Source organism: Python bivittatus, unplaced genomic scaffold (genome assembly GCF_059951505.1).
Source record: "Python bivittatus isolate LINGU-HERP-01145 unplaced genomic scaffold, Pbiv_v1 ctg000410_np1212, whole genome shotgun sequence".
In the NCBI taxonomy this organism is placed as follows: domain Eukaryota; kingdom Metazoa; phylum Chordata; class Lepidosauria; order Squamata; family Pythonidae; genus Python; species Python bivittatus.
Genome location: NW_028277067.1, coordinates 8,646,262 through 8,667,392, shown reverse-complemented (window position 1 = coordinate 8,667,392; position 21,131 = coordinate 8,646,262). Strand labels below are relative to the sequence as shown.

The window sequence follows — 21,131 nt, the reverse complement described above, 5'->3', positions numbered from 1 at the left end:
CCTTTTTGAGCAAAATACAAATGGAGAAAAGAGAGATGAATTAGGCCACCTTTATTTTCAAAAATCCGGATATTGGTTGTACTAGGCTAAAAAGAGTTAATAGGAGCGTGACAGGTAGGAATGGGAGGGCATGAAAGATGCATTTGGCTCCAAAAATGCTTTTAGAATGAAGATATCTAATCCCAATGCTCTTCTTCCTCCTCCACCTTCCCCTTCTCTTTGCTGAAAAATTGAGTGGGAGCAAATACCTGCTCAGGCCCTCTGTGCTCATTTTACTGCAAAACACGTTACCTTTTATTTAGCAACTCCTCTTCACTCCCATTAAGTCAAAGGGTCTGTCACCTTTGGAACATCTAGTCCCATAAATTAGTGTGATGTTCTTTTATTGTCTTTGAAGTCCTATTGCCTCACAATTAAGGAAAAGTAGTTGCAAGGGTAAAAGAGTTCAGTTTTATTGGCTGTTTTGCAATATGTCTTCTAACACTGGTAGTGTTCTTATCTATAGTTCCGGTCCATGGAAAAGGAGTGGAGAAGAAAGAAGGATTACTGCAGATCAATGATTAGCTTCAGAAATGATGTTCACAAGAGAAATTTGATGCCTGGGACCACAATCTATGTTACTATATGACAGAGAGCTGGCTTGAGATGACTTCATAAGGATTGGAAAGAATGTGTTTGGCCAAAGCATGCTGTATTAGATTAGGAGGGCTCTAATCAGAATCTCTGAATTGTATTAGGGTTGGAGATGGAACTGAGAAGAGTTATGTATAAGGACTTGTGCACTGCAGAAGACAGAGGGTAATTATGTTGAGTCTTATTGTTAACTCAGTGAAAAATCAGAAAAAGGACTGACTCAAAGTTCATTGTCTCCATTTTCTGTATACCAGTGCTCAAAGTATGAGAAATAAGATGAACAGTGTTTTATTTTAGGGAGACAAATATTTAATAGCCATTATATAAATTCTGTATTCTCAAGAATGGAACGCAGTGCGGGAAGGATACAGCTGTTCAAAAGGAACCAAGGGAGGAGCCAGCAGGAAAGTCATAGTAGTTAAAATGGAAATAATGGAGACTTCAAGAGAAAATGACTGGTAATGCTGCAATTCTTGATATTATGGGAAACTAAAACTGAGTGTAGTCAAATGTACGCCTTGGATGTCAAGAAAGCAGATTTTAATAAAACAGTCATAAACCAGATTCCATGGCAGGAGAATCTAAAAGGAAAAGAAATTCAAGATGGGTTAGGAATTCCTTTAAAAAGGAAGAAATTAGAAATCCAATCACAATACATTCTAATTAACTAAAAAAAAAAAAAGGAAGATGGTAGAAGAAGTCACCATGGCTCTACAAAATACTTAGTTAAAAGTTGAAAATCAAAAAGGACACTTATAAGAAGTGGAATGTGAGACAAGCCACTAAGGAAAAGTATCCTGGATTTGTAAAGATGGTGTCTTCAAATATGTTAAAAATAAAAGAAGAAAGAAACTCAGTTGTTTTATGAAGATAGCAAATGGGTAACAAAGAAAAATCAGAACAATGCAATTCCTATTTTAGCTGTCTTGAGTGAGATGTATGTTCCACTACATATAACTATGAAGATCTGGTTGAAGGGATTGGATTCCACCTTGTGATCCCTAGTCAGGGTATATAATAACCTTGAATGAGTTCAGATAGTCAGCCAGATGGAGTACACCTCAGAGCATTTAGGGAAGTTGCTGACAGGCTATATGAACTAGCCTGATCTCTGAGAAATTCTGAACAAAGGATGAAGCACAAGATGACTAGAGGAAAGGGCCAGGGAACCATAGTCAGTCAGTCAGTCAGCCAGCCAGTCAGCCAGCCAATCTAACATTCAATACCCATGAAGACTCCAGAACACATCATTAAGTATGAGAGAAAATAATCTCAGAATTACACAGTAGCTGATCACAGGCCATGTATGAATCAACAGTGTAATATGGCTGCAAAAACAAAACAAAACAAAAAAAAAGGCAGATGCAATTTTACAGCTTAAAGCTTAGTAACTTCATAACATTTAGGGCTTTTTGGTAACAGAACAAAAAGATTTGTTGTTGCCATATTATAGGATGTTTTCAAATTTAGCATATAGCCAGGGCATTTCCTAGCAGTGTCCCATCCAAATACTAACCATGCTCAACACTGCTTAGCTTCTAAGGTCAATCTAACATCAATCGGGTGTTGCTACCTGCTGAGGCAGATGTGATTTTTAGGCTGCATCCATAGAAACATAGTTTCCAAATCATGGGAAGTAATGGTTCCACTACATTCTTCACTGTTCAAATCCACACTGAGTGCTGTGTCCAGTTCTGTGTGGCACGTCTTAAGGGTTAAAGGAACTGGAATGGGTGGAGAAGATGCACAAAGATTATCATTGATACTAACCCTTAAGAGGAAAGACTAAGGAAACTGGGTATGTTTAGACCAGAGAAAAGATTACTCTGGTTAGGGGTACGGTAGGCCTTTTCAACTCTCAAAGGGAGATCACACATTAAAAGATCAAGACCTGTTTTCTACCATCCAAGAGGGCACATCAGAGAACAATCATCTTAAAGGAATGGAGATTCTGGCTGAATATTAGGAAAAACGTAAAGAGTAGGACCGGTTTTATGAGCTCCCTGTCACTGAATGTTTTCAAACAGTGGCTAGACAGCCATCTGTTGAAGATGCTTCAAATTAGATTTTTGCACCCACTTCTCTGACAAAAGTAGCTGTGGGATAGAAATACCCCACAGGGCAGTGCCTGGCAACCTTTTTGACAGGTAGACATAACTGGAACTTTTGGAGCCTGCTGTGGCACTCCCATCAAACAGCTGCCAGGGGAGGGTCTTACACATCCACAAAAGAACTGCCAGGCTAGGTCCCAACAGCTGCAACATAATAATTTACCAGAAAGCTAAGCTGGTGAGGATTACTCCTGATGTAACTCTTCAGTTCTCCAAGATGTTCCTTCTCACAGTTAATCTTCAAGTGTTGGTTTGTTCTCCACCCACCCACCCAGCACAGGTTGACACTTCCATGCAGGGCACTGGGTGTGGGAGTGCCTCTGGCCTTCTTGTAAATAAACATGAGAGGCTGGTACTTTGCAACGTATTATTTTCATTTCTTTTAAATTAAAAGAATCTAACAAATAAATAAATAAGCAAGCAAGCATTGTGGTGGTGGGGGCATTGTGTGCAGGAACACACTCTTAACTAGCAGGCCCCTTGTTTTGTAAAGAGAGTTACATCATTAATGTGAGGTTTGCATTGGTGTTAAGCAGGGAGAGAAGTGGTAACTTGATGTAAGGAAATGTCAAAACTGTATGGATCAACTTTAAACCACATATATTCAGGGCAAAGAATGCATGAACAAAATACTACATTTGTTATTGCAATGGGAAAGTGCCCCTTTTCTCTGCGTCATGTGGTTCTTCCAGAATCAGACTGAGGTTCCCCTGCTACCAGATGTGAAATATTCAGACCTCAGATCTCTGGAACTTAACACTATGAAACTGATATCAAATGTTTATTCAGGAAGTAATTAACCTACCAAGAAAAATTATTTTTCTCCATTTGCATGCAACCACACAGAGACAAGATATTTTGTTATCTTCTTTATATGTAACTTATGCATAGGACATCAAATACAGAGCAGCGGAGCCTAAAACAGAGCACTTGTGCCACGCCTATGTAACCCTGAATGTCCTTGTTTTGTAAGTAGCATTATTGAAACTGCTTCCATCAGAAACATGCAACTATCTGTGGCTTCACATAGCAGCATCTTTTCCTTCCTGCTCAGCAGGTACCCCAGCTGAATGAAAACTAAACTCTATGATATACAAAAATTATTTCATGCTTCTCCCTGGACCTTTTTCAACAGGGAAAAAAGACACCCCCCAACAGCACCAAGCAGTTGGAACTCCATTTCCTGTATCTCTACCCTCAACTACTGCCCTTGTTGGAATGAGTACACCTGATGGGTGCACACCTTTCCATACGGGCAGCACTGAGGGGGAAGAATGAAGAGGTGATCCCATCTCAGTTCACGGGTCTATTCAGGTTTGATGCGTTTCTGGAGCAGAGCCCAAGCTTTTTCCACCTGTAAAAAAAGGGACAGATGATCATTCAACAAGCATATCGGGGATGGCACTCCAAAGGAAGCCCATTTAACAGACCTGTAGGATGCTGCCTTACTCATCTGCAGCAATATCTGTTTCTTACCGTCTCACGTGTAATTTCTGGCTCCCACATTGTGCAAAGTACTACATGTGACTGCTTCGCACGCTGGCTATTGGACATTTGGCTCCGCACCCGCAGTTTGGCAGCTTCTGAACTTAGGCCATCTCTGGCTATGATGCGTCTTATGGCCTTGAAAGAAACAGAAACAGAGAAGAGGTAGAGTGGGCATGCACTGGGGCCCCTTCCCTTAAATGTTGCCATCTAGTGGGACCTAGGAAGCGTGCCTTTTCTGTGGCAGCCCCTGCCCTGTGGAACATCCTTTCCCTTGAGATCCAGCAGGCCTCTTAACCTTCCAGAAAGCCGTGGACAGCTGGCTTTCCCTCCAGGTGCTGGGACAGTAAGGTTGGAGACCCCGGATTGTAGAGTTGAATAGTTGATGGAGTGGATCCCTGTATTTTCTTGATTTTTTTTTTTTTTTTGGTATTGTTGGTTGTTATTACTTGTGTTTTTATTACTCTTGTGTGCCACATGATGGATGGCCACATAAATCTTTTAAATAAAAATTTAAAGAATGAAATGAAATGAGTGTGCTTATTAGATAAAGTAATCTTTATTGGGATCATGCATGGTCTCCCAGATTTAAAAACCAGCAATAAGATGAAACAGAAACTGACTTTCCGTTTCATCTTTCTACCTATTCTTACTATTTTAGTTTTTGCCTTTTTCTTTTAGTTCTTTCTTTTCTATACTTTTTGATTTGTATTTTAACTGTACTTTTTATGTATCTTAATAAAAATTTTAATGAGAAAAAACCAGCAATAAGGAGAGAACTAGCTGGGTTTCTTAAAGTAAAAAGTTTCACAATTTAGAATAAATCCTGTTACATATCCTGCCATCATAACTCAACCTCTGATGGCAGCAAGAGCAGAGCAAAGATTCTGATGACTACAGAGCAGATAGACTCACATGGGAGAAGGTGGTTGTTCAAATTTATTAGTTACAATCTACAAAACCCTTAGATCACATTCTCTCTTCTTTATCTTCAACTGAGAACATTTTCTTAACTGCTTTATCTGTATTCTTAGCACTGAATAGGAAACAAATAAATGTGTAACTTGAAGAACAGATGCAAAAGGAAGCTTAGCTACTCCTGCATTGGGAAAACATGGCTAAGAATGTAAGTAAAGACATTCTGGACCAGACTGAAGGCCTGGTCCAGTATTCTCTTCCTGCAACTACCAACTAGATATTAATGGTGAATTATAAGCAGGACATGAAAACAACTGCAGCCTCCTATTCACTTCCCACACAACAGCTGAAACAAAGGTATCTTCCACCTCCAAGACTGGCACTGCTGTTTGTGTCCTCATGATGCTGTGGAACTTGGAAGCTGAGCTCCTTAACTTTCAGGTCAGCTTCAGCTCTAGAGGAAATGCTGTGAGGGAAGGTAGCTTTCCACTGGTGAAAACTCCTTCCCCTTGGGATTTCCCCCACCTGCCAAAGGACCATGGGCTTTGGCTCCTCCTATCCCCCTCTTCAGGAGTGTACAGTCACTTTTTCTTTTCAACATTGGGAAAGTATGCAGCAAGGGTAAGGGATTGGGGTATTAGTGGCAGCATAAATGTTGCTACTCCCACACGAGGAATATGATGGTCATTCCTTCCTTATCCTCATCCAGGGGGAAGCCATAAGGACATCTGAATAGCAGAAGGAAAGTAGGGTGAGATCCTGATACTGCACAGCACCTCTGAGACTGAGACTAATATTAAAGCTATCACAATGAGTATGTCCTTATCCTCCATGGATTTGTTTAGTCTCCTTTTAAAAACTGTTCAAAATCATGGTTACCGCTCCTTCTTGTGCTCATGAATTCTACAGCATAACTATGACCTGGGTGAAAAAGTACCTCCATACGTCTGTCTTGAATCTCCCACCAACTGGCTTCAGTGGATGTTTCTAGTTTCTAGTGTTAATTTGTGTTTAATTGGGTAACTTTTTAGGACTGTTGCAAAATGACCTTTTCAAATTCACCAGTGTGTTAAAAACCTCCTCATCCCACATCCACACAGCACGTTAGTTAAATGTTAAACAAGAAAGAAGCCATTGTTTTTTGCCTGGTTGGAAAAGTTTGTGCCAGAGAATTCTGAAAGAGCCTTGAATCTGGACATTTTTTACTACACTGAGTCTTTGAGAAGGGGTGGAATAGAAATGGAATTAACTGAATGAAAACCAAACTATGATATGCAAAAATTGCTCTCTGTGGATGCTATTGCCAAATGCAGAATCCCCTTCCTCACAGTAGTTCTTAGGTACACGTTTAAATGCTTTGCTTTTTTAAAAGAGGTTTTTACTCAGGAACCAGATGCTGAGAGTTAACTATAGTGATGTTAATTGTAACCTTTCCTTATATGATACTGTTACGGGAGCTGTTCATGTTATTCCTGCTTTAGGGTTTTGTAATCCTGGTATTTTCCTCTTTAGCATATTGTGGCTTTTTAATGTTATGATACGAGCTGCTTTGCATTTTTAGAAATCTGGATATAAATTATTCATACCTATTTACCTACCTACCCTGCACAGACTATCACTGAACGCTACAACTTTACAGTTTTCCAACACGCATGTGTCAAATATCCATGCACAGAAGAATGTCCATGTATGCTGATTATCTGGAATGACTGTGATATCCCATTCACTACTTGCCCTGATAAATGTAACAGCACAGCACTGGATTATTTTTAAACAACTACTGTATTACTTTATTTCCATTGAAAGAAAATCCAAAATGCCTGCATGCTCCAATTTTTAAAAAAAAAAACCTTCTAGCCACTTTGCACCTGCTAGGCTTTTGGGCAGACAGGACAAATACCATCTACTGAACAGGAAGAGAGAGATTTCAGTTGCAAGAATCATGAACCCAGCAATTCCTACCTCATCTTCAGGAATGATGACCGTCCAGACCTCATGTACCATTTCTGACCAGCCTGCCTCCAACAACATAGCTGCGTCCAGCACACACACAGCCTTTCCTGCAGATCAATTTAGAGAAATTTGAATGGTAAACGGAAGTATTTTCTGTCAATAAACAGGATTGCAGCACACCTTAATGTCATTTCCACATAATAGGCCAGGGACCATAGCTTATTATAAACAAAACACTATGATGGCACAATCAACCACTCTCTCATGCTGGAGAGTAAACAAAGATATTGATAATTTATAAAATTATCCAAATGTAAAATTCTGATTTGTTGCTTCCAAGCAAGCTATGATTGCAAGGCAACAAGAAGTCAGTTTTTAGACTATATACCAAGAAGAATATTAAATACTAAAAAATATTATTCTGCAAGTTGCTCTGGAAGTCTTTGAGATTGAGAGAGCAGGGGCACAAATGACTAAATAAATATTAAGTGCTGCATCATGGGCTAGCCCTAAACCTTAGGGAATTAAACCCAGATAATATATTAAATGTATTTAACTGCCAGAGTTGGGATGGAGTCAGATGGCCTATAAATTAAATAAATAAAATGATGGTTATTTATCTCAGTTTCCATATGCTTTGCAGTCGAACAACCCTCATGCTGGGGCAACATCATGACATTCCGTCATAAGGGAAGTCACGACGACTCTGTTAGGCAAACACCTCCAGCACGGCTCTTACAGATCCCAGCTCATCTTTCCGAAAAAGGGCAGGAGCAGAACCTGCACCTATTTAACTCATTCACAAATCTTGTCAAGATCCTAAGAAACCCTTCTCACCCTGCCTGGCTGCCTCTTCTAACTTTTCTTTTGCCATTCGAGCCATCACTGGCCACATGATGCTGTTGAGTTGCTTCAACTGTTCCTGCAAGAGGGAACAAAAAAGGCCAACATGAGAAATTTAAGGTGACATGCTACAAGAAAAGAAAAGAAAAGAAAAGAAAAGAAAAGAAAAGAAAAGAAAAGAAAAGAAAAGAAAAGAAAAGAAAAGAAAAGAAAAGCCTGGGGATTGTCAAGATGCAATACCAGTCCAAGAGGTATGGTATGCAAATCAGAGCTGGGTCAGGACATATACTAGTATACAGAGAGGTATTCCAGCATGCACTAGTTCCAAGAGTTTAGTTCCCAGCCTCAGGATCACACTGCATTTAGTGTACAGGGAGAGATTCTCTCTGCATGCACTGTGCTCAAGCAGTACCTTTCACCCACACACAGAGAAAACCTGCTGAGAAAGGAGGTGAAAGGGCTGAGTTAATGGTGTGGAACAGAGAGGCATTCTAGTGTCAGTGAATCAAAGGTAAACTAAACATGCCCAGTTGGAAAGGAAGGGATGTGAAGACTGAAATTCAGTTTTTACCCAAAACCGAGGCAGCTTTACCTGGTCTCCAAATACTTTGGCTCCCAACACTTTTCTGTTGATGGTTCCATCTTCTTTTAAAATATCTGTAAAGATGAGTTGGATTTGCCAAACACACACCAGAAGGAAATCTTGTGCAGCTTCCCCTTATTTATGTTAGGAGAGCCTCAAAAGCCAAGTCCCTTTCAGAATTCACAGGTGACTCTCCCATCTCCATTCCTAATTCTTAGGGTAATTAACTGGTTTTCACTGCCATTTTTGAAACAGAAGATTTGCCAAACTGTGATCGTTTCATTTATGATTCAAAACATTGGACAAATGTAGAAAAGGATGCTGACATAACATTTTCTCCTGAAAAAATACTAATAAAGAGTACTTTAGGACCTCGTGGTAGTCTCCTGCAGCTTTTCCCAATCTGGTTCATCAGATGTGGTGGTATAAGAATTCCTAGAATTTCGAACTTTTCTAGAGAGCAACAGATTTGGAAGGTCACCTTATTCCATGGCTTCCCAGAACCACTTTAACACATGAATGTAAAAGAAAATAATCTCTGCTGAGTTATGGAGAAATGCTTACAATATAAGAACCAGCTACAGTAGTAACAATGTTATTTTTGCTGGAGTCTAGCCTCCAATGTCACCTAGCCTGATGACCTCCAAGAGTGATTGACTTTACCAAATAACATTTCACCTAGATTAAGTGGCAATTTAATATACACAGTATGTTATACAATTCAGTTTCACCTTTGGCCTGCTTGTTACCTCAGTTTTTCTCCTCCCATATCCGTTTTTCCAATGACTGGCCAAACTACTCTGATGTCAATGCATGTTTATAAACTTTATCTGCTCAGAGTAAACTGTCACCAGTAGAATGTTGACGAACAATGAAATTTTGGCAAGAAAACAGGGAAAATAAATTTGGAAAGGGGGAAAAATACATGGCTTTAAGTAATAAAAGCAGTTTGGCTGAGGATAAGAGAAGAGAGAGAAGAAAAAACAGACTTTTGAGGCAAAACACTTGCTATCCCTCCCCTTGCAGCTTACTGGGTGAACTGAGTTTAAATATGGCTTCCCCAGAGGCCAATCATACCTGGTCCAAATGCTTCTATCACCTGCTCATATACAGGACCACCTGGTGTGTAAATGGTGTGTCCCAGACTGTCCATATCCAAATGGAAGGCACCAAGGTGAAGCAAATGCTGGGCAACAGAACTCTTGCCACTACCAGATCCACCTGTCAGCCCAATAATGTAGGGGGAGGAAGGAAGTGATGGATCTTTCTGAAGAGAAGAGAGAGAGACTGATTTTGAGGGAACAGTCCCAATAGCGTACATTCATTTTCACTTTTATTGTTGTTGTTCAACATTGCAGAAGCACCATAACTACCATTTTCCCACAGGTTCTTTTCATAGCACCACTGTTTTACTGAACGAACATCCACTGCGTACAGCTCTGTTATGTTTATGTAGAGCTACACTCACAGTCCTGCACACTGTTCCTTGGGGAGTGTGCTCTCCATTCAGAGAGCTTGGACTTTTCTCCCATGGTCTCTTCTTTCTTGAGTACCACAATGACTATCATTGCATACTCTGTAAACATCCTTTTCCTCCCTCCAGTTTGTGGTGAAGGAAAAACACCAGCCTCCTCATGAATAAGCTGCAGCTCCTGATTTTAAGTGCCTGCAGACCATAAAGGCTGCTCTGAAGAAAGCGTGTGTGTGTGTGGAGAAGGTGGTGAAGGGAGATGGCAGATACCAGAGGAAGACAAAGAATAGCCTGAGGTGGAAGTACCTGCTAGAATTATCCTTATCAGACTCCCCCACCTCTCTATGCTGCCTGGCTTGGACTCAGCTAATTTTCCAGGTACAGAATAGAGCTGGTTCTTCATACTGGAAAGTCTTATTTAGAAGAAAAGAAGGGGTCAGAGATGTCTCAAGTAAGGAATTGCCTATACAGGTAGTCCTCGACTTATGACCATTTATTTAGCAAACATTCAAAGTTACGATGGTGCTGAAAAAAGTGAGTTATGACCAGTCCTCGCACTTACAACCATTACAGCGTCCCCGTGGTCATATAAACACGATTCAGGTGCTTGGCAACCATTGTGTATTTACGATGGTTGCAGCGTCCTGCGGTCACGTGATCGCCATTTGTGACCTTCCCAGCTGGCTTCTGACAAGCAAAGTTAATCAGGAAGCTGGCAGGGAAGTTCCTAAGTTGTGGCCATGTGATGTCTTCCTTAATGACCATGGCAAAAAGATCATAAAATTGGGTGCAGGCACATGATGCCTCACTTAACAACCACACCATTTAATGACTAATTTTCCGGTCCCTATTGTAGTCTTAAGTTGAGGATTATCTGAATGCTCACAGTGGAGACTGGAAGGCACATTGAGACTGCTGGTGTAAGAAGAGGAGAACAAGCCTCAAACTGCTGCTGCCAGACCCATTTACTTCCTTGGTTTGATATTATATTTTGAGAAATTACTTTGACTTCTTGGTTCTACTGACACTTCAAAGAATCTTTTTTTGTTGGTACCCCCTGACCCTGAATGCTTAAGGTTCTGGGGAGAATAAACTACAGCAAGTTTTCTACATCTTTGGAGAGTCCAGTGTTTGCTTTCTGTTACTTACTGGTCAGCTCCGCACCTCTCTGTCTACAAGGGGCTCTGCCACACTGTTCTTTCAAAGTCTTTCAGATAGTACAAAAAAGGAGTGAGAGAAGAAATTGAGAGAAAAAGAAACAGGAAGAAATAGTAACTGGGCTGGAGCACAAAGGAGGACACTGGGATGGGGCCATTAACCTACTCCAATCTTTTTCCATACACAAAATGGTTTGAAAAATGGGTATTTATTTTTAAAATGTGGTTTCTGCCCCATTCAGGGCAGCTAGCAATAATTAAGGCCAATATATGCAACAGGTATTTTGTTTCTTAATCTATGACTCATCTTCCCTCTCCTGGCTAATCCAGCAACTAAGATGGCAATCCTGTCCATACTTATCTAGGAATAGGACTCATTCAACAAAAAGGGCCTTACTACCAAGTAAACAAATACAGAATTGCAACTCACCCTCCCATGCAACTCAGAAGCTAAAACAAATATTACTCACCCGAGGAGCACACAACAAAGTTCCAAGAAGTCTGTACCTCAGGCTAGAAGAGCTGATTTTTTCTTCCTCATTCCTGGCATGCTGAGGGTCAACAGCCAGACTGATTTTGTGGAGAGCCAGTTCAGCCAGGTTCTGTAAGACAACATGTGTTAGGAAAGAGACCACTTGCCTTTCCACACTACACCACACAGTCTGGCAACCAACACCCATTATTCTGACACTAAAATCCATTTCCCCTTTACACCTGAACTTAATGTCATTTAGTCCAAATTGTTGCAGATTGTTATTTAACCCTCTGGTGACTAGCACAGCCAAAAATGTGGAGATGTCATTTAGATAACAGGCTCTGAAATGATGTAAAAAGCATCAATTTTAATATGCTGTTACTACATTTATACTCTATCTTTTCTCCAATGAGCTAAGGCAGCATATACATTTCTCTCCATTTATCATTTCAACCACCTTGTAAGTGCAGGCTGAGTGTAAATGACAGATCCAGGGTCACTTAAGCTCTATGGCTTCTTAACTGGCCTCCCCAGTCCTAGGGCAGCCTTTGTGTATCACTCTAGCATTCTCCGGTGACTGAGTACCAGCTTCTCTGCCCTGGTATGGAAGTGAAATACATCAGTGAATTGGCTTATGTTCCATGTTTAAGGAATATAAGACAAGAAGGCATGTTTAATAAAAGCATCTCATAAATATAAATAAACATGTTTATGTTTATCTAATGAACACGCTTAATAAAAGCATCTCAAATACTTGCAATCTTTTTAATTAATCTTTGCTATGCAACCCTAAGGGAAAGGCCACTGAGCCATAGAACTAGCTGCCACAGTGGTTGCTTGAACTGGTGGATTTTAAACAATTAATAAAAGAGTGGTCTATGGATGATTCCAGTAGGGACAGAGATTACTCTTATGCCCTTTGTTAAATATAAGGATTGAGAGTGTCACCTATATTCACAAAAGCATGGAGAAGAGGTCTTGATTGGTTTTTTTGCAGGTGGGTAGGTGGAAGTGAGCCATGCTGTATACTGAAGGAAGATGACAAGAAGTCTTTTTCTCTACCTGTTTTGTTCTGAGAAAGTTACAACGGTGCTGGAAAAAGTGATGACCTGTCCTTGCACTTATGACCATCACAGCATCCCTGCAGTCATGTGATCAAAATTTGGGCGCTTGGCAACCGACATGTATTTATGATGGTTGCAGCACCCCAGGGTCACATGATCACCATCTGTGACCTTCCCAGCCAGCTTCTGACAAGCAAAATCAATGGGGGAAGCCGGATTCGCTTAACGACCACAGCGATTTGCTTAACTGCAGCAAAAACATCATAAAATCGTGTGTCACACATTTAATGACCACATCATTTAGCGATGGAAGTTCCAGTCTCAGTTGTGGTTGTAAGTTGAGGACTAACTGCATGACAGTAATTCTAAATATGACAGTAAGCAATGGGACCATGCAAATTTTTGCATGGTGCTTTGCTTCCACAAAGGTCCAAGCAAAGCAATCCCTCCAAGCTGTTTGAGGAAGCAATATACCCCCTTACAATTCCTGGCTTTTCTGCCAGTGAATGACCTCAGAGTAACAATCAAAACAAACCATTAAAGTGATGGTGTTTGTTAAATCTGAATATACGTCACTTGCATCAATTTGCGTAATTATGGCATTATTTGCAGTAAAACTTCAACAAATCTTTTATTCAGCCCACAAACCCTCTATTTAGCACATACTAGTCCATTAAGGAGTGGAGTCCAAATGAAACAACTGTGAACTAAGCAAAAGTGAGGGCTTACTGTATTATATAATTGAAACTCTATTGAAACAGAATAGAATCCTGGGATCTCTCAACACAGGAGCCAAACTCTATTTAGATGTCAAAATTCTGTCTAAACAAAACATTTTTCCCTGCAAGCAGAACAACACAGGCTCTTCTCCCTTTGCAGAAAGTTCCAGAATCTGGGGGCAGTGCCCATCTACTTCTGATGATGGTGGGACTGAGGAAGAACTACATTTCTGAAGACCTTAAAGTTCTGGCAGATCCTAGATGGAAGATGGTCTTTCAGCTACTTTGGACCTATCAGCAGCAAAAAGATTCACAGCATACTTACATTTTCTGCCCTCCTCTTGTTGACAGAAAGACCACCCTTGACTGTCTCCTCACTGACTACAATGCACTTCAGATCAGCATCAGTGATTGATGGGCCAAAGGGATCAAATAGAGGAACAATGTCATATTGCAGGGAAGGCTTGATGTCTACTAGGAACTCGTTAAGTTGAGCCACACGTTGCTCAAAGGGTAGGATCAGCTCCTTTAATACCTTATCTGTTGATGAAGAAAATGAGAGGAAAATGTGACTTTTTAGGAAGCACAGACCATCCTTCAAATGCTCCCAGACTCCTGAGATGATGCCCCAATCGAATGTTAAGGGGAAAAGTTCATAGTGCTGCAAAGATGTAATTTCCTTAGTTTGGAATTAAGAGAAAGCCATATTGAGAAAAAGCAACAGATACTGCAGATAAAATTCTCACTGAAAGAGTTTGTGACGAGCATAGTTGCCTTATCACTGGCCTCCCAATCTATCAAAGCGCAAATCAAGGCTAACTGACATTTACGTACTGAATTTAGCATTCATCTTATCACAGATGCTCAGGGTCAGTAATAATTTCCTATACATTTTCCTTAAAGAACAAAAGGCAGTATATGAGGTGGTATATGGTTATGGTGGAAGCAAGGATAGGTGCAAGGATAAAAAACTATGGATAAGACCAGTGTAGTAAATGATGTTGATGTAAACCACATTTAGCTGCAGTGCCTATGCATTGCCCCCACATTTGCAGTGCCTATGCAGTGCCCCCACATTTAGCTGCATATGCCTTTAATTACTTGGCTTACTATTTCTTATTCCTTTTCTACGTTTTGTATAATATTGCTTACTCCAAAAAGGAAAAGCATGATGGGTATGTATATACATTCCTTCTCTTCCTTGCATCCTAATAAATCCATTTTCCAGGCACGATGGGATGGAAAGAAGAGTAACAGTATGTTACCCAAGGGTGGAAAAAAATCAGTTGTTTTATCTTTGATAAAAAGCTGCTGAAGGCTTAATTCATCTCAACCATACTCATTAGCTCCTCAAAATACTCCATTACAAAGACAGATCCATTTAAATTAGCTGCCAATAACAAACTTAGATTTTATCGGCAGACAAAAGCTATCACACTTAATAAACAAGGCAAACTGCCTACCATAAAGGTGAACAGCATATTTCAATTCTGGTAAAACCTTTCATATTTGCTTCTCTACACAGCAGGAATTCAACCCAAAGTAATATCTGAAGGCAGGAAAAAACCTGGCTGCTAGACATTTTAATATTTTAAAAAACCCTCTGGAGATCTGGTATCTAAAAATGTGTCCTGGACTCATTTCCCAAGAATTTTCAAGCCAGAGTACCGTAGACATCTCTGAAGATTACAAAGAAGTCTACGACTGAAATCAGCTATACACCTGGGAGCCCATTGAATTCAACGGACTCCTCCTCTGAACAGATACACCTAGGATAGGCTACATGAGCTTACTGATGTTCCCAATTACAGTCTTTGGCTGTTGCTTCTGTAGTTCATGTCATGAGCATAGTACAAGGGAAAACAAGTAAGAACCAAAGAACAGGCATTTGGGGTAATATCCTGCTTTTTCCTGGGTGAGAAAGGGGACTGAAAGAGCATCTTGCTGAGGATTTTCACAGCTTGAGAAAAGAGCCCATGCTCTGCATGCATTGCAGTTTTTAAAAAAAAGGATAAGAGGCAATATCAACAATTTCTCTGCTTGACCCCCATAGAACTTCTATCAACCAGAACAGATAAGACTGCTCTAGAACAGCAGTGGCAAACTCCAATCTACATGCACTTTCCAGAATTTTATTTGCTCCCCCACCCCCACCCCAAACACCCAAGATTTCACATTTGAAATTTGGCAGCAAATGGCTGATTCTTGGGGGCACAATTGCCTCCAATCCCTGTCTTCCCCCTCAGTAATTTTTTCAGGCCGTGCAGACTTTGCTTTCTGTAGTAGGAGGATGGGAGAACAATTCTTCCCTGGTTTCTGTACTATTTTCCTACTCTGCCCCCAAACCTTAATTCAGATATGCTTGCTATTCCTCTCACATTAAATCAAACCAAACTTGCAGCTTCTGAGCAAGGAATGATCAACATCTGTACCCCTACAAAACAATCACCAGATCCCGCTCCCCCGCTTCCTCAAGAAAGGCTAGAGTTATTTTAAAATCATAGCCATAGATTTAAGGAGACATGTGCCGTATTTGGTTGGATACCAAATAACTGAGCCTTCTGTATAAATGCAAGGCAGGATTACTGAATTATTTTTAGTGGTCAAAAGTATGGTTCTCAGGTTCTGGAACAGTAAATCCATCAAAATTATGAGAGGGTGGCAAAGAGATGCTAGGGTAAGCAGAAGCAAAATTACCAGCACCTATGAGGTGATGATATCTGGAAATATTTGGAAGAAATTCAATAGATTCTTAGAATAGTATTCAGCTGAAATGCTATTTTGACTGTGCTAGACAGGGATGCCAATCTGCTATAGAAGTGGTGGAGCCTCAGGCTACATATTTGATACTCAATAGCATTTTTCAGGGCTTTTACAATCCAGTTCAGTAACTAATTATCAATTGTCCTGTGGCTCAAAACCCCCATTCTCCCTGTTTATATTCCAGATCCTGAATTAAAAGGAGCAATCTTAAACTATTTAACCCAAATGAATCTACATTGGGCTGCATAGGAATACATAGATCTTCTACTAAGTTAAATAAACAGTTCATCTAAGTCAGAACTGTCAACACTGACAAACTCTCCAGGGTTTCAGGCATGAGGATTTTTCACTGTATCTGATGACTTGGGGGACTGAACCAGGGAATTTAATACTGGAAATCTTAAAAGAGAATGTAATGATTTTTTCCCATCCTATTACATACTAATTCCTAAACATTTGATTAAAAGACATAAGCTTTCATGAACTACAGCTCACTTCATGCAAAGGAGCTGAAGTGAGCTGTAGCTCACAAAAGCTTATGCCTTTTAATACAGTTTGTTACTTTGAACAATTGCTACAACTCTTTCTGATTTTTGGCTACCATCAGTTAACATGGCTCTCCTCCTACAATGTAAACATTTAATGTATATCTGAAATCTTTTTAAGTTCTGCAAATGTACTTAGCTAATAAATAATAGTTCCAGTAAAAAAAACAGAAAATTATATGAATTTCTAAATACCAGCATCAAATTTCTAAGCAACAACAAGCTTATCTTCTTCTCCTCTAGATTTTCAGTCCTGATTCCAGTCATAGCACTGAATCATTTTGTACAAAAAATCTGGAATATTTTAAAATTTCCCCAAGCATTTCTAATTTCTCTAAGTGGCTTTGCAAGAGAAAGGCATACATGGTTCAAAGAGACCCACTTTCCAGGAGATCTTTGTCAGAGACCCCAATGAGAAGCCGATTTTCTGCCAGCATACAGCTCATGCTCAGAAGGATCTTGTGACCATTGTGAAGTCTATCAAAAGTGCCCCCCACAACTACATCAGTGTAACTTTGCAATGGCTCATTTGTTATCTCAATCTCGTGTTGTGGGGACAGTTCCCCATCACCAGCTTGTAACTCATAGTCAGGATACAGTAAAACAGATATTAGGTTAGGGCGACAGCTGTAACAACTGGTGGCGTAACGTTCTAGACGCTGCTTGACTGGATTTGATTGCCCTCCATCTCCAGTTTCGAAGTCAGTGAGCACCACCTCAGGTGGCTGGGAAAGGTTCTGTACAGATCCTAGCACTGGAGGGGTAGCTCCTTGGTTGAGGATGTTGGTGAGCAGTATCCGGACATCAAGGTGACGATGAACGTCAGCATCGGTGTACAACTTGCTGATAAGGTTGTGTACTTCCGATGTGGCAGGAACGTAAGTGGAACGGGGCTGTGTAGAACCTGTCAAGCTGAGTCCTGGCTGCAGGTGAATATAGAGGGTATCTTGTACCAGCCGGGCAGCTGAGGCAAGAATGGGCATCAAGCGCAGAGAAAGTGCTGACAGTGGGGACGTCAGAACAAGTAAACCAGATCGGAAGACCGACATGCTGTCCAGGAGGAACATACAGAAGGATATGTGCAAAAAAGAAGAGAAACCAAAATAAGTCAAAGTAGCTTTTACCTATAGAAAAATAATGACCAAAGATTTCATGTAATTAGCACTTAGTTTAAAATGACAAACCTATTGTAAGCTCCAGAAAAATGTCCCTTTGGTGGAAAGTAGGAAATTCCTATTTAAAATCATTATTTGGCTGTACTGCACACTAGCATTAGACGAGTCATTATGTTGCAGTCTAATCTTCTTCATGAGATTGGTGTGAAACTACAATATGTCTGAACTTGCTGGACAAAGTGTAACAACAGAGAAAGTGTGCATAAACATTATCTCTGCCTATCTACAAGGAAATGTAATGTCTTCCTTTTTCGTTTTGCTTATTTTTAACTTCTAATTGACATTAGTTAACATGCAATTAAGCATCTACAAACGAGTAATAGGCAGCATTTCTTTATATCTTCCTATGTATGTTAACTCTTAGTGGGCTATATGGAGAATGATGAAGAAGATAGCAGTAGGAATTATAAAGTAATTACTTCTTATCTTTCCAGTGCCCCCAAACCTTCCACCTCTAAAAGATAAATGTCAGTAACAGTGTCGCACTAACATGTTGACTACATAGCATATTTATTTTTAACTGCCTTACCAAAAAAAAGAGTTTTTCCTCAGGATTTATGTACAATCAACCCAATGTTTATTTCTCTGGAAATAAAATCCATCATATTTTCATTTATGTAAAACTTTTAGATAAATGTTTTTCTAGCTCAATAGCTCACCTCCTTGATACTTCCTTTCATGTGATTGTGCACAAAACTTAAAACATTATATTGTTACAGTATAGATATCAAAAGAACTGGCTATTGAAAATAAAATATTTAGATGTAAAGTGGGACATTCCTCATTAATATAGCTAATGTTCTCTGGCCCTGACTTCTGAGTAGACATGACCAGGGATAGGCTACTAGACTGCAATCCTATGCCATGAATGCAGTGGCATTTATTTCTGAATATATATGTATATTTGTGTCTCTCCTAACAAAGTAGGTTCTAGACATATTTAAAGATAGCTAAATCTGCTTTGGATTTCCAAAGCAAACAATACATACTGCTAGTAATAAAGTTCATATTGCATAGGAATTACTTCATATATTTTTAAAATTATATCTCTATATTTATTACTATTTTGACCTGCCTTTTAAGAAGTCCTAAACAAACTTTCCTTCTTACTGATTTTCTCTCACATGAAGGATATGTTGCACCTTAGGCTCAGAAAGAGCAGTTGACCACAGATTACTCAAAAGATTGTACAATACAGGAGAATGGAGATTTGAACCACCGTTGTTCCAGTCATCATCCAAAATTAGCTTGGCAATCTGAAGCTATAAGCCAAACATACAGGAATCCCCAGTCCGGTGGTGTGATTACAGCACGCAGGTTGCCTATCCATAGATTCCTTTAGCCTCCATATTTTCTCCAGTCGTACCACCACAGCTCTTGTTATTTCCGACGTCTGCATTTTGATCAACTACATTTCCTGCTTGTCTTTTCTTAAAAAACTATAACAAAAAGCTTCAGGCTGAATCGGGGAAGGAGAGGTAGGAGAATAATCTGTCTTTGCTCATTTGCTGGAAATTTCGTAATACGGTAAAACCAGCGGCAATCTGTCAGTTAACCCAGGCTCCGTCGCCGGAGAAGAACACGCGAAGTGACAGCTCTCCTCCCGTCAGCGAGGCCTCCCCCGCTGCCCCGCATCCCTACGGCCCCTCCTCCGCCCTCCAAGCGGTACCCCGACAAGGGAAAGGAAGGGCATCGCTCGCTCACCCACCTGTCAGGCAACTTCAGCTGAGCCAACACCTGACCCGGAAGTGTCTCGGCGCAAACCGGAAGTGATTCGTCCTGACTAGAAGGGAAATACTTGGAACTTTTATCTTAAAAATAAATAAATAACGTGGATCCTTTTGCTTCATACTGATGAAGGCGATGATGAAAGAAGGAGGAAGAGTGCGGTGCTTGTGCTTGGACCCTGTGGGTTCGTCCAGAGAATGCCAAAATGTTGAGTCCATTTTCAGTTCCCATCCGTGTTGTTAACGTACAAAGCCTGTCCTGGTGAGGGATCATAATATTTGAAGGAAGGCCTCTTCCTGTATGCCTTTCCGTGCCCTAAGGGTGACCTTAGAGACCCTGCTTCAGGTATCTTTCCATCCCAAGGGATGGCAAATGGTTACTCAGGAGCAGGTTTTCTTACTGACACTGCCGCAGCTCTGGAATACCTTCATCAGTGAGGCATGCCTCATGCCTACTTTTCCGTTTTCCTGGTGCCAGGCAAGGACCCTTTTTAAATTCTCCCAGGCTTTTAAATGTATCAGTATATTAGTATTTTAAATACGTGTTGCATAGAAGCTTTTAAATTAGTCTCAAATGAATTGAGCTTGGATAGTATTCAAAACAAAGTAAAGGTACTTGTGAAAAAATGATCTAGTTTCTATAGCAGCAACTTGTTGGCAGAATATATCAAAAAATCAGGCAGAGGTGTTTGGAGGATTAGCCAGAAGACATAATATTTTGGCTGAATAAATTAAAAAAAGATAAACTAAAAATTACCATTCAAAATGATAATTTACATAACTCTGCCCACAACTGCAAAAATCAGTCAGTCATATTTCAATAAATGTTGGAAATGTGGTACAGAAGGAACAGTATGGAGAAGGCTTTGGTTGCGCTTGTCAATTACTTGTGGCAAGCTCGGGATAGGGGTGGTGTGTCCATCCCAGCTCTTCTTGATCTCTCAGCAGCTTTCAATACCATCAACCATGGTATCCTTCTGGACCATCTAAGAGTGGGGGAACCATTGTGTGGTGGTTCTCCTTCCTCCAAGGCTGGTTTCAGCCAGTGTTGGTGGGAGGGGAGCAGTCAAGCCATAGGTCCCTACTTTGCGGGGTGCCTCAGGGCTCTGCCCTCTTCCCCCCTCCTTTTTAATATCTATATGAAGCCACTGGGAAAGGTCATCTGCCGGTTCAGGTGAGGTATCATCAATATGCCAGTGATACCCAGCTATACATCTTTGTTCCTGGCCATCCAAGTGAAGCTGTCAAGGTTTTCCCAATGTCTGGAGGCTGTGAGGGTCTGGAAGAACAGGTTATAGTTCATCCCTGCTAAGACTAAATGACTATGGATTTGGGGTACTCCAGATCTGGTAGTTGCAAAATTTCCATCTTTGGTTCTGGATGGGTTGGCAGTACCTCATTCAGACTTGGTGAGCAATCTGTGGGTTCTCCTGGACTCACAGCTCCTACTTAAGAGCAGGTGGCAGCCATAGCCCAGGGAGCCTTTGCATGACTGTGTCTTGAATGCCA

At 40.5% G+C, this 21,131-nt stretch overlaps 1 protein-coding gene across 1 annotated transcript; it reads right to left on the bottom strand.

Annotated features, from left to right (window-relative positions):
- Window positions 1–3,621: 3,621 nt before the first annotated feature.
- Window positions 3,622–19,659, bottom strand: COASY (Coenzyme A synthase). The gene is made up of 10 exons (XM_007424907.2): window positions 19,604–19,659; window positions 17,103–17,770; window positions 13,738–13,952; window positions 11,625–11,756; window positions 9,604–9,793; window positions 8,536–8,600; window positions 7,938–8,022; window positions 7,110–7,207; window positions 4,221–4,367; window positions 3,622–4,098 (listed from the first exon to the last, which is right to left on the bottom strand). Exons 2-10 carry the CDS (start codon window positions 17,767–17,769, stop codon window positions 4,051–4,053), a joined length of 1,647 nt encoding a protein of 548 aa, XP_007424969.1. The 5' UTR covers window position 17,770; window positions 19,604–19,659; the 3' UTR covers window positions 3,622–4,050.
- Window positions 19,660–21,131: the final 1,472 nt, after the last annotated feature.

Coding starts and splice junctions, on each gene's coding strand:
- COASY (XM_007424907.2), bottom strand. CDS start 17,769: ATGTCGGTCTTCCGATCTGGTTTACTTGTTCTGACGTCCCCACTGTCA. Junction 8,023..8,535: donor CCAAAGTATTTGGAGACCAG/GTAAAGCTGCCT, acceptor TCCCTCTTGCAG/GAACAGTTGAAGCAACTCAA. Junction 7,208..7,937: donor AGAAGAGGCAGCCAGGCAGG/GTGAGAAGGGTT, acceptor ATTGATCTGCAG/GAAAGGCTGTGTGTGTGCTG.